Genomic DNA, 12,845 nt, shown 5'->3' with positions numbered 1-12,845 from the left:
AGAGAGAGAGAGAGAGAGAGAGAGAGAGGGGTAGCATGCTTGTTTACGGGGCATCCTAAGCAAACACTGACTTTTACTCACGTAGCGAAAAAATTAATCTCTCTGTAATTTCTCCTTCGCTCTCTCCCGCCTTCTCATCTTAAAATTATTATTCTTATTATTACTATTTTTTGTTTTGAAGAGCAAATTATTTTTTTTTATTGGAGGTCACGAGAGACAAATGAGATGACACAAGTTTGGCATGATTATATTTTTATCACCATGGCATCTGGAAAAACTCTAATAAAGCGCCTAAAACAAATCTATCTGTGTTTCTCCTGTTTTCAAAGATGTAAAGAAATTAACAAAAAATGCAAAAAAAAACCATGCAAATGAAGCCCTGCGTTATAAATTGGTGAGCGGAAGATAGAGATATAAGAAGTTGACACCAAACTTCGCCCCCAGTCGATCTTCAACACTCGGGAAGATCGGACGGCGGAGGAGGCAGCTTTTGATTAGGGAGGGGCCCATCGTTCACCACCCACGCCATCCTCAGCCCCCAGCTGGTGTGCACGTCTAGGTGGCAATGCATCAGCCATACACCTGTCAATGACACGTCAGCACACTATTTGGATTGGGCCTTTATGGGCCAAACAAGCCCAATGGGCTTTAAATCGATTTGATCAAAACAAAAAAAAAAAGAAGGAAAAACAGTTCATTGAATAGTCTTAACAAATAAGAGGGCTCACCCGGATTGTCGGCGAAAAAACGGATGGCGACCCACCCCCCATCAGGAACCCCGACTGTGTTCCTCTCAACCGGGTCGACCAAATTGAACCGGGCCGGGTCGTTCACCGTGTCATAATTCCCGAACCCTTGACCCACTACAAAGAAATTGAACCCGTGCAGGTGCAAGGGGTGGCTCTCCGCGCCTAGTACACTAGTATCCTGCATAACTAACTCCACACTCGTATTAAACGGTACCACCACCACCTTCGTTCCGTTGCTCACCAGTGTGTTGTTCGGCGGCGTCCCCGTGTAGTTGAACGGAAAGGGGGGTTGGACCGGAAAATCCGTTGCGTAGATCCCGTTGGACCTACCGTAGAAATGGGCCTGTAAAATGGCCGTGTCGGGTAGGGCCCACGAGATGTTGTTGACTGTGGCAGCGAATTTTGTTCCGTTGGGTCCCTGACATGTTCGGTTGTGCGGGCACGGGCTCGTGCCGAGCCCGACGGTGAAGAAGAAGCGCTTGTCCACGTTCTGCGGCACGTTGGCGGGGTACTGCCTGTTCGCTAGGCTGCGTAGGTTACTGCTAAAGTTTGCGGCAAAGACGGTGTCGTTTAGCACAGGCAGCGTCGGTTTAAATAGTGGGAATGTAATGTTGTAATATTTGGATGGCTTAGGACGGTATTCGAGGATGGCGGAGGTGGTGGTGTTGTCGAAGGTGCCGAGGCCCGTGGCGTAAGGACGCGCCGCCATGAGGAAAAATGCGTTTGGGGCCGTGGGTTTGGTGCGGAGTAGGACGTTGGTGGTTTGACCAGGGGTGATGAGGATGACGTTGGAGTTGAAGGGCTTGACGTAGACGCCGTCGACGTCGACAATGGTGAGGGTGTGGTTGGCAATGCTGAAGAAGAGCTCGTCGTTGAGTGCAGCGTTTATCATGCGGAGGAGATACGTTTTCCCGGGCTTCACCTTCAGTTTGAATGTGTCTGCAGCCACGTAGTAAAAGTCAAAGTTTGACTTTCGTCCTTTGGCCATATATTTTCTTTCTTAAGATCTTGATTACGGCTTTACATTAGCGTCAACGAGATTTTATTAAGTATCATAAATATATCTTTTGAGTATAACCTGATGGTGCACTTTGTTTGGTAATATTACCATTGCTCGAACAATTATACAATGGGCCGGGAAGCCCATTAATGATGTACGCGTCGGACACATTTGGGCTACCGCCCGTTCGCAAGGCCTGCGCAATAACTGCTTCAGGGTCAACATTAAACCACTCCCCTGTAATTCATATCAAATAGTATTTAATTAACAACTCAACTAACTAATTGATTAGCGATTAACCATGTTTAAGCACAAGTAAATCAACTAAGCGAGTCATTACCGAAGATAATTGGCACTTCCTTGTAGGGTTTAGGAAAGGGGTAAGGGAGACCAATTTTGGGGAGAATAATGATTGGCCCATACAGAGAATACCTCATCCAAGATATGTGGGCGTGCCAAAACAGAGTCCCTCTTTGGCCCACTATGGTGAAGTTGTATGCATAACTTTGGCCCGTTTGGATCGGGCATTGGGTTACGTAGGCCGGGCCATCGGACCAACCGCTTTGTAATTGTCGAACTCCGTGCCTGTTTAAAAATAACATAAGAGAGATTTCATGAGATGACAGATCTAAATAACGAACAGATTTGCACTATTTAGTAATTAGTCGCACGAGGATTGTAAGTTATCACCAGTGAAGAGTGACGTTGTTCAGAATGTTGTTAGTCACCTTCACGATCACGCGGTCACCCTCCCTGACGACGATCTTAGGCCCCGGGAACTGGCCATTCACTGTCGGGATGCTTCTCGTGTGGCACAGTCGCGTCACATTTTGTCGTCTTATCTAAAGGGAAAAAAGAACGTCAAGAAAATGTAAAATGGAAACGCTTATATTAGCCGCCCATTCAAATATGATAGTCTCGCTCAAATCAAATAAGTAACTACTCTAACACACATCGAAATTGTAGTATCTCGTCGTGCTCGCGAATATGAGCTGTGGTAGCGCCAGTAGAGTGCACACTGCGAGAAGCAGTTGAAACCTCGAGCTTGTTATTAGAGTGAGAAGAGAAACCTCCATCTAATTAATTACACTATAACACGTACGTCTCCCGATGATATATAGAAAAATGTTTACTCAGAGCTACATGGGAGAGTTGAAGAGTGAGATATATTTATAGAGGGTGTGTAAACATGTTTGGTTGATTAGGTAATGATATGATGATGATGAAACATATCACAAATTAAATAGGTGTATGTACGTACTCAAAATTTGTGTCACCTTTTTTCTCATTAGGGGGTCATGTCGAGTTGGCCCGAGAGTTGGGTAGAGCTGAATTTTAGAGTGCGCACAAAGTAAACGCAGCTTTTTAGTGCAGCTACTCTCGAAGCTGTACTCTCGAAGCTGTGGATTTTTCTTAAAATTATCACTTTTCAGTATAGCTGTTCTTAGCTAATCTGGGGTGTTGTAGTCACGTTTGAAATGATCACTTATAATTATGTTCAGGTCGCTGACCGTTTTCTACCGTTTACAAGATTGAGTACGGTAGTCGAACTTTGGCTCTTCCTACGCGGCATGCAGATACATTCAAACTCAAGGTGAAGCGTGGGATATATGGCATAAAAACCGCATGATCGATCAACGCTGCACTCAACAACCTCTTCTTTAGCATTGCCAAGGACACGCACCCTCACAATCGTCGACGTCGAGCCCTTCGTCATCACTACCCCTGGTCAGTTAACCGCCAACGTCCTTCCAAATGCGTTTTTCGTCATGGCAACGTGTCCCTATATAAGCCATAGGCGTCAGCTCCTTCGACAACACCACCGCCTGAGCCATCCTCGAATACCATGCATGGTAACCCAACACTACCCGTGCTAAAGTAACGACACCGCCGCCTTCGTGGTGAAGTTCTTTAGCAGCAAGCTGCATGCGCAGCTTAACAAACGTGCAGTACTCAGCCAATGTACCGCAGAACGTGGACAATAGCTTCTTCTTTGCTGTGGGGCTCGGCACGAGCCCATATTAGAGGAACTTAGGCATGTGAGGGACCAAAGGTACGAAATTTGCTGGCACGGTCAACAAATAACGTTGCCGTATAACACATTTAATATACGAGCATGAAGTTGGTTATGCAGGACACGGGTATTCAAAAGGATTGCATGGGTTCAATTTGTACGTAGTAAAAAAAACAAATATCAAAATACTACTCCGAATATATATATATATATATAGAACTAGACTACTATGCTATTAATAGCACCAAGTCATTGGTGCTACCAAGTTTTTGGCCATTGGATTATGAGATGTGCAGTTAGGATGATGTGGGCCCCTTAGGGTTGAGTGAGTGGTTGGTTAAATAATATAATCTAACGGATGAAAATGATGAAAATGGAAGATCTAACGGCGGAAAACTTAGTAGCACCAAGTGCTTCGTACTATTAATAGCATAGCAGCCGGACTCTCTCTCTCTCTCTCTCTCTCTATATATATATATATATATATTACTACCAAATTAACCACTTGTCGTATCAAATTTCCACCAAATTTATATGTTATTGATCCTTGTAGAAAGTTTAATTTGTCACGTATAGTAATTGATCGAAGACTGAGTAGTGTTATTACAGCAAACTCGATTTTAATTAAAAAGAAGGCAAAAAAGGAAAAACAATATTTGCACACAATATTAGAGCACTCAGATGAAATTTTCTAATAAAATCAAGAAAATAAAAGGTGTACAATATATGAGCTAGCTATAACTGTGCCCACATTTCTTTTCCGTACGTGTTCCAAAATCGACCAGATGTACGTTTATATTATGATGCCGCTGCCCACTTTGATGTTATTTCTATTTTTAGCAGGAACAGTTTTTATATCGCCTTTTGAGTACAAAATATTTTGAGTTTCCTAGCCCCAAGCCCATGAAAACAATTGTTTGAAATATTTTAGTGTATTAATATTTTTCACTAGTACTATTTAGATAATACTATACTTAAGGACAATACATTCTACAACTTAGCCAAAAAGACCCGTAGACCTGTGTTGGCTAATATGGCAAAATTTTTGCGACAAAAAGAGTGCTACATATACGAGAATCTTATTAAACTGCATCTATCATGTTCTTTGTGCGGCTTTCTTTTCTGATAGAGACCATTCTTTATATCTACCAGTTCATGGTTCCCCTCCCCCCTTTATCTCTCTCTCTCAACTTTATAATTTGTGATTCTTACTTAGAACTTGTGAAACCTCCTACACTTACCACTTTCTCAAGTGATTCTCTTTCCTTTCTAGCACTTATTTGAGATCTTCCATTGACTCCAAACACTTTAATTTGTCTTGGTTACTAAGGAACCAACTTTTGATCAATCAAGCATTAGTTTCACATACATATATAATCCCATTTCTAAGCTATTATTTGTGTTCCTTTTCTTTTCTTGGTGTGTTTTGAATGTCTTTCAATCACTGGTTCTATGATTGAATCCCCCAACTATAGATTTCTTTCTAGTCCACACACCGTTGGGCATGTCTGTTACCGTGAAAACGACGTTGGATCCACTTCATACATATTCCAGTGCCTATTTATTACTTTTATACCAACTATTGAGATTTGAGAGATGTGAGCTTAGCATTATAAGATCACATTAAAGCAGTTTAGAATCGAATTCGAGTGATTTGATCCACCTGCTCGCAAGTTGGTTGGGTCAAGTCAGATTAAATATATAAATCCCTAGCTGGGTCAGATCAACCGATCGAGGAAATGATAATTTCAGGTTTGATCTGAATTTTTTTTGGGCCTTTATTTTAAAGAACCAGTCCAATCCAATGAATCTGATTAGATCTGATCGATCTGTAATAATTAGGCTAGAGTGATCAAGCCTATTGAATAAAAAAGGGCGAAAAATAAATCACCAAGATTTTTTTTTTTTTTTGAGAAATAGATAGCAAGTTACATGCTTCATTCATAAAACATGATGAATTACGCGTACAAAGTGGAGGCAGCTGCGGCCTCCGCGTCCAAAAAGTTCTTAGTGATTTCAAATAAATCACCAAGAATTAAAGGACGAAATAAAGCAGAAAGAGATTAAAGAGTGTGAAAGAGGAAAAGCATGGCCTACTAAATTTCTAATCAAATGTGTTTATGGACTCAAATCGAACGATAAATAAAAGGAAAATTAAAGTATTGCTGAGGGGGGACTTCAAGCATATAGGATTTCAAATATAAGTATCATTCATAATTATCCACAATCACCATACTCACAATGCTGTTTTAGATCTCGGAAATTCGAATTCTCGTATGAATGTTTCGAAAAATAAATAAATAAATAAATAAATTCAAGCCTTAAGTTATTGGTTAGTTTACGATATATATTGTTTCTCAAAGGGCAAAAATTTGTGCGAGGTGAGTAACTTTGTTCCATAAATTCTTTCACACAAATTAAGCTATCGCATGCACAATTTGTTTAACAAAACCGTAAAATAAACCGACTGTCCCTAGCGCAAGAGACAAAAGACTTGATGGTTGATACCCGAGGTCCAAATTTCGAATCCTAATTGATTCACATTTTCAGTTAAGTTTATTTCTAAAAAGAAAGAAAATAAACGAAAATTGAATAAATTGGCCCAGCGGGTTTATGTTCTCGATCGGCCCGTTAAGCTGATGATGGATTTTTTCAGGAATTGGACTAAGCATGGCTCAGCCCTGGTGCAACATGGGCTGGGCCCAATCTCACTCCTCGAGTATCTGGTACAAAAGAATAATTAAATCGAAAGCAACAAACGAAGAATCATTATTAGATTTACTGATAAATCTAATTGTTTCACTGAACTCTTTGTATCTATATGAAAGGAAATCCATGTTCGGTATAGTGTAAATTTGAACGAGATATACGCAACTAAAATTGATTACATAAATGTTTAATTACTTCTTTACATATTTTCAGCTTCTGCTGTTGCAATTGAAGTCGCATGTATATCACGAATTCGAAAACTGATGAATGAAGAGTACAAACTATCAACTCGAGCGTCAAAGCGACCACATAAGTTAACGAGGAGTGGAGGAGGAGAAGGAGAAGCTTTCATTTTTATTTTTTGACCCGCTTAGTTGATTATGTCAACGAGAAGAATGTTACGTTAGGGAACACGGGTTAAAGGCGCGCTTTCTCGGGAGTACCTATTTATTTTTCTTTTGTCTAAAACAAAAGCTCTAAATTGCTAGATCCAATGTTATCTGCTATTTTTTTAAAAAAATTTAAAAGATAAATTATTTTAAAAAACCAACAAATTATCACTATAGATATAACATACATTAAGCGCCAAAAAAAAATCTCTTTCTCTTCTCTTTTTTCTTGAGAAGCTTCGGTTCATCATTGGTTAATGACACATGGTCAAAATCCAAAGTAAAAATAAAAAAGAAATAAAAAACAAAAAAAAAAAAACCAAAAGAAAACGAATTGTATAGGATTAGCTACGAAGAGTTACAACTTGTGGGGAACACACCAAACCGGTTCACACGTCGCACGTGACACGCGCGACAAATCCACATGCCGTTGCCACCTCACGGCCACTGCACGCCCGGGCCCCACGTCCGCGTTGACTCTTCCCGCTCCCCTCACAATAATAATAAAAAATAAATAAAAATGAAAGTAAAAGTTTTTTTTTATGTTGTTATTTTATTTTATTTTACTATTATTTTTGAAATTTGGTCTCCGAATGGTCCAAGTGGGCGTTGACTGTTTTCCTCCCGCCATCTCAACCTCATCACGCCCTCTGTCGGTCAACGCCTTGTCCCCTTGCGTCCTCTCTCTCCACACACACACACTCTCTTTAATTTCTTTTGTTTTCTTTCCCAACATTGTTTTTACATGTAAAATATGTGTAAAATATTGTACATATAGTCCTTCCACTAACTCGTATTACTAATTTGATCCTTATACCTTTCACTTTTAAACACTTTAGATTTTGAATTTTTTCCCCCCTTTATCTTCTCCCTAAATATAAGAGTTGTGACTTCTAATATTGTAGAGTAATAATAATTTTAACTTTTCAAATTAAATTAAGATAATATAATTATTTTACAGATAAGTAGATCCTGATAATATTAAAGCGTAATATATATGAAAATTTAGAAACATGCTAAAATGTGCAAACGAAAGTTATAAAGAACCAAAAGAAGATCTTAGAATATTGTAGGGACAAATCACATATTTTATCTTTGTTTTACTGTGGATCTTCCTATGTGTGATTGTGCTATTACCATGCTCCATCTAAAAGTCAACTCCATGTGAAGGAAACCACCTAAACCTTCTATCATTGATTTATTTCTTCACTCCCATCCAATTGTTTTTGGTTGGAAGTGGTAGAAGATGAGTCACAAGAAAATTTATTGTAAAAAACACCATGTAATAAAGTGGAAGGACAAAAATGCCCTTCATTTGAAGTTGATGAGTTGATTGGATGTTGGTACCAATTAATGGAATTTAATCTTATTCTTTGGTTATTATTCCAAAAGGAAAAGAGAAGGGTGTCCTTTAACTGGGGATAGAGTGAGAGTGATGGAAAATAAATGACCATCTTATTGGCAATTAATTAAAGGAGAAAAATTAATTAAGAAGGCACTTGTCCTCATGCATTGATTTGTTGATGCTTGTGATACAATTCCTAGCACTAATTTTGGGATAATTGGTGCATTTTAGTTAGGGGAAAGGGCTAAGGGTTAGGTATGAGGGCTTGCTTAAATTTGATATTTTTTTCTAGCTTTAGTGTGGTAGTTGCTCCAATGGAAAGAGACACATATCCATGCCCTAACACTGTAGTTTAGGGGCATGTTCTTAGAAATATTGTGTTATATGTCTTAAGTTCTTAACCACCATATGGGGTGGGGGAAAAAAAAAAAGTAAAAATTGTGGTGTGTCAAGTGTCAACCACACCATTGTGATTATAAATCACAAAGCCTTTAATACTGGTTAAATTACATGCATTCCAAGTTGCACTAGTGGACATAACTGAGACTCCACATCAGTAATTCAATATGAGGACTCACACCAAAGGCTCCATATATGCATTAGTTGGAAGGTTTATTCAATCATACTTTAAGTTGCATTAGTTGAATAGGTGGTATTGGGTCAGGTGGTTTTGGTAATTTGATCCACTTGGGGGCTACAAAACTTTGGTATCTAACCCCATCAAATGTTGAGAATCCATAGCTCAATAAAGAAACCTGCACATAATGCCTTGAGGTGACATGCACAGGGGAAAAGATGAAGGGCATATTGGTCATTTAACACAAGTGATCTTATGAGTGATGAACCTTTATAAGACTAACCACTGCATGAAGTCACAAAGCAAAGTTTGAGCTCTCCCCTGTTATCCCCTGTTTTTCTTTTTTTACTTTGAAACAAAGCATGATGGATGAGTTAGATGAGATGGAGCAAAATTGGCATGATGGGTTGGGAGAGGAACTCATGAGAGAGCTCCTCGACAACACCACACCGCTCTTCTTCTCACCGCAGGTCGCGGAAGCAGAGGAGGATTCGCATCGCGAATCAGTCGTGAACAAGCTAATCTCGACGGTCTATTCGGGCCCGACGATCGGCGATATAGAGAGCGCGCTGTCTCTAACTAGCCAGAGCAGTGACACAGAGAATCAAAACAATTCTAGACCCATGTAGGTTCACATATACTGTCTTCTTCTTCTTCTTCTTCTTTTCACAATTGGCGATAAATTGATGTATGTTTAGATTTGGTTTATATTTGTTTCAGAGTTTCTTTAACAGAGAAAGGGTTGAGTAAGATGGAGAACAAGTACACACTGAGGATAAAGACATGTGGGAACGGGCTCAGTGATGATGGTTACAAGTGGAGAAAATATGGCCAAAAAGCAATTAAAAACAGCCCCAATCCAAGGTCCTTTTCGCATACAATATCAATTCATGTGTTATATTGCATGTAGCACACACTTTCTTTGTCTAAATTCATGTGTTTCTAGGTGTTCCACCATTTTCTATTGCGCTTACGCTATTTCTTAATTTCTACTTTTCATGCTTCTGTCCAAATGAAAACACAATTAATTTTTTTCTTTAAAAAAATTTAGGTGATATTATAATGCCTAACTAAGTTGAATGAATGGTTCCTATCAAAATAGGAAATACTATCGTTTCGCAGTCGAATTTCTAAGTTTTTTTTTAAAAAAAAAAGAAAAAAAGAAAAGTTACAAGTATGAGATCGAATTCACAATATAACTTGAGTAACACTTGGAGATAGTGGCCGGCATATACCTAACATCCTAACATAGCCATTCTTTTTCCGCAACATTGATAAAGGCTACAATTAAAATCCTTGTAAATGAAAATAAACCGCATAAAGAAACATCTCTTGCTTTTATTCATGCTTCTTTTTCCTTCTTCAACACCGAAGAATCCCTAGAGAGACAAAGAGAACATAAAAAAGTTGGTTAATTTCCACCATTAGTAAGATATATCGGGTAGGTGTAAATTGAATAGAATCACTGTTTTTTCCATTTAAATCCATTTCTCCCTCTCAAAACCCCCAGTTTTTTTCTTTATGTGGGGCAAAACCATTTACGCAAAAAATGCCCCACCCGCCTCTTTAAATGGACTCGAGTCAATTCCAATTTCCACTTCATGTAAAAATCAACATTTCAATTTTGAACACTCCTCCTAACACTGCCTCAAAATGGTTACTAAGGATAGAGTTGCACCCAACACCTCTTTAATAACCTTATTGGAGAGTGTACATTTATAGACTCTTTTGAATTTGCACTCCTAGAGCAAACCTTTAGCTTTTTATATGCGTGTGGTAAATTTAAAGTTGTTATCTTCATCCAAAAACAAAATAAAAAATCTTTGACTATCGCGATCTAATTTTCATTATTCGGGCAGGAGTTACTACAGATGCACCAACCCGCGGTGCAACGCAAAGAAACAAGTGGAAAGATCGACGGAGGACCCGGAGACGCTCGTCGTGACGTACGAAGGTCTCCACCTTCACTACACCTACTCCCATTTCCTTCTTTCCCGGTCCCCGGAGTTCAACTCCGCGGGCCTCAGCACGGCGAAGAAGCCCAAGATCAACCCAATGGGGCACAAGAACCAAATTCCAGATTACGCGCCGCATGAACCCGCACCGCACAGCTCAGCAATTGTATCATCAGAACAATCACAAGGAGAAGATCGTTTTGGTGATCTACAATATGGACTCCTCGACGAGGACGAGAAGAGCGCGAGAGGTCTCGGGCTTTTGGAAGATGTAGTTCCCCTGCTGGTGAGAAAGCCATGCAACTCGACGACGACGTCCTCGTGCGATCCATACTCGCCTCAGGCGTCGTCGCCTTCGATCTCCTCTCTTTCGTGGACTCCGAATTCGCCTTGTATTGATATGAGTATTCTCTCCAACATTATGTGAAAGAAAAGGAATTAATTGCTGGGCAAATGGACTAGCACTAGAATTACGTACATTGAGTTGCAAGCTTGTTAATTAGCTTAAGATGGTAGCTTTTATAAACTATAAAACTATGAGAAATCAGAGCTGCCATGTAGAATTATAGGTTAGGGAGTGCTAAACCATGCGGCGGCGACGTAAATTATATGTTTTATGATATGTTCATCAGCAACTTCTGTACATTTAGCGAATATGGTATTTTGTAAACTATGGTTAAAATCACCTTTATTTCTCGCGTTTTTATTGTTGATAGATTTACCCTCTACAAGAGGGAGTTATGGTAGATAATTCGCTTCAGTTGCTACAAGTTAAAAATTCTCAACTGCTATATATTGAGCTTAATTGGATCACACAACATTAAACTCTGACTAAAGTCAAATCCGTAATTGAGTCCTAATCCTCTGATCAATGGTGGTTTTTTTTTTTATTCATAACAAAAGATCTTCCGTTTCTAAAAAAAAATAAGAAAAAACCTCTCTTTTTTAATTATTGTGAAAGCTTTTTAATTTTTTAATTTTTTAATTTTTATTTTGGAAGGATGGATTTAGATCAAATGGAGGCTGTTTCAATGCGTTAGACTAAATGGGTCCCCAGAAATTTATGGTGGCAGTTGATTCTTAAAGTAGTGCTTTTCTCATTAATGTTTTCACGCGTCACATATATTTTTCTATATAGATAATCAAAACGCTTTCTTAGCAAAATTTAAGTGATTAGAATAAGTCCAAAAAATCAGTAGAAATAGAAAGATTTTAGTTGTACTTAATTTTCTAATAAATTAAGGATTTTGATAAACTTACCGGCGAGTCTATTAAAATAAAATAAAAATGAGCAGGCCCCTTTATATAAGTAGCAAACCCCGGTGAGAATTGAAAATTTTTCCTTAAAATAAGTATAAAAACGAAAAATACCAAACATAGACTTATCCACTGGAATTTGGGCTTACTCAAGGCCTACTAAGCATAGCCCGGCCCAATAAATCCAATACCATATTGGATCCATTTGGGTTCTTTGAGTTTAAAGGGCAAGGGAACTACAAACCCGGCCCAAATAAGTTAATATATTGGACTTAGAATGGCCCAATATAGCTGACTCTGTGCAACGTGCACAGAGCCCACTTTTGATAGGTGTACAAGTAAATCTCATACACCCGGCTCAGGAAATACTTTTGCCTTCAATAATGGGCCTGTCACGAATTGGGCCATATATAATATATTAGCATGTACGTGGTTCACCATGAATGAGCCTCACAACAAAATTTGTTTGACACTTGCATAGTAGAAAATTGAAATGTGATTTTTTTTAGATTTTAAATAAAATATTCAGAAACTTTCATTAGTGCCTTGTTAGGTTTTTCTATCCATTTTTCGTTCTTATTTAGCTTAATGCCAATAGCAATAAATACATAAATTTAACAGTATATTTGTTTTTATTGTTCTGTGATTTTTGAAAAAAAAAAAAAATCAAAACAAGCTACATCCAATTACGTAGAAATTGAGCTTAAAATAAGTAAGAAAAAAGGAGATAGCAGTATCAAACCAGGTTAAACCAATTGATAGATAATATTTATTATTAACGAATACAACAATAAACAAAATCCCAAAGTGTAACATTTAAATTTGGGTTTAACATAGTAATTACCCTGTT

The 12,845-nt window shown here is 38.6% G+C and overlaps 2 protein-coding genes across 3 annotated transcripts; one reads left to right on the top strand and one right to left on the bottom strand.

The window, feature by feature from the left end:
* LOC109708654 (laccase-10-like) lies at positions 215-2,845 on the bottom strand. 2 transcript variants are annotated; one of them, XM_020230467.1, is made up of 6 exons: positions 2,703-2,845; positions 2,440-2,591; positions 2,090-2,334; positions 1,828-1,986; positions 729-1,688; positions 215-582 (listed from the first exon to the last, which is right to left on the bottom strand). In XM_020230467.1, exons 1-6 carry the CDS (start codon positions 2,823-2,825, stop codon positions 452-454), a joined length of 1,770 nt encoding a protein of 589 aa, XP_020086056.1. In that variant the 5' UTR covers positions 2,826-2,845; the 3' UTR covers positions 215-451. The 2 variants fall into 2 exon arrangements, with proteins under 2 accessions (XP_020086056.1, XP_020086057.1); XM_020230468.1 differs by having other exon boundaries at positions 1,858-1,986.
* LOC109708655 (probable WRKY transcription factor 49) lies at positions 9,104-11,387 on the top strand. The gene is made up of 3 exons (XM_020230469.1): positions 9,104-9,408; positions 9,504-9,647; positions 10,643-11,387. The coding sequence occupies exons 1-3, from the start codon at positions 9,146-9,148 to the stop codon at positions 11,163-11,165; spliced, it is 930 nt and encodes a 309-aa protein (XP_020086058.1). The 5' UTR covers positions 9,104-9,145; the 3' UTR covers positions 11,166-11,387.

This window comes from Ananas comosus, linkage group 4 (assembly GCF_001540865.1).
Source record: "Ananas comosus cultivar F153 linkage group 4, ASM154086v1, whole genome shotgun sequence".
Taxonomy (NCBI): Eukaryota; Viridiplantae; Streptophyta; class Magnoliopsida; order Poales; family Bromeliaceae; genus Ananas; species Ananas comosus.
Note: the sequence above shows the minus strand (reverse complement) of the source record. Positions and strands in the feature narration are given on the sequence as shown.

What these genes read in the sequence shown, in the direction of transcription:
- LOC109708654 (XM_020230467.1), bottom strand. Translation starts at nt 2,825, where the DNA reads ATGGAGGTTTCTCTTCTCACTCTAATAACAAGCTCGAGGTTTCAACTG. An exon ending in GGAAGTGCCAATTATCTTCG is followed by an intron (nt 1,987 to 2,089) that starts GTAATGACTCGC and finishes TATGAATTACAG; the next exon opens with GGGAGTGGTTTAATGTTGAC. An exon ending in TTTTTTCGCCGACAATCCGG is followed by an intron (nt 583 to 728) that starts GTGAGCCCTCTT and finishes TGTCATTGACAG; the next exon opens with GTGTATGGCTGATGCATTGC.
- LOC109708655 (XM_020230469.1), top strand. Translation starts at nt 9,146, where the DNA reads ATGATGGATGAGTTAGATGAGATGGAGCAAAATTGGCATGATGGGTTG. An exon ending in CAAAACAATTCTAGACCCAT is followed by an intron (nt 9,409 to 9,503) that starts GTAGGTTCACAT and finishes TATTTGTTTCAG; the next exon opens with AGTTTCTTTAACAGAGAAAG. An exon ending in AAAAACAGCCCCAATCCAAG is followed by an intron (nt 9,648 to 10,642) that starts GTCCTTTTCGCA and finishes TTATTCGGGCAG; the next exon opens with GAGTTACTACAGATGCACCA.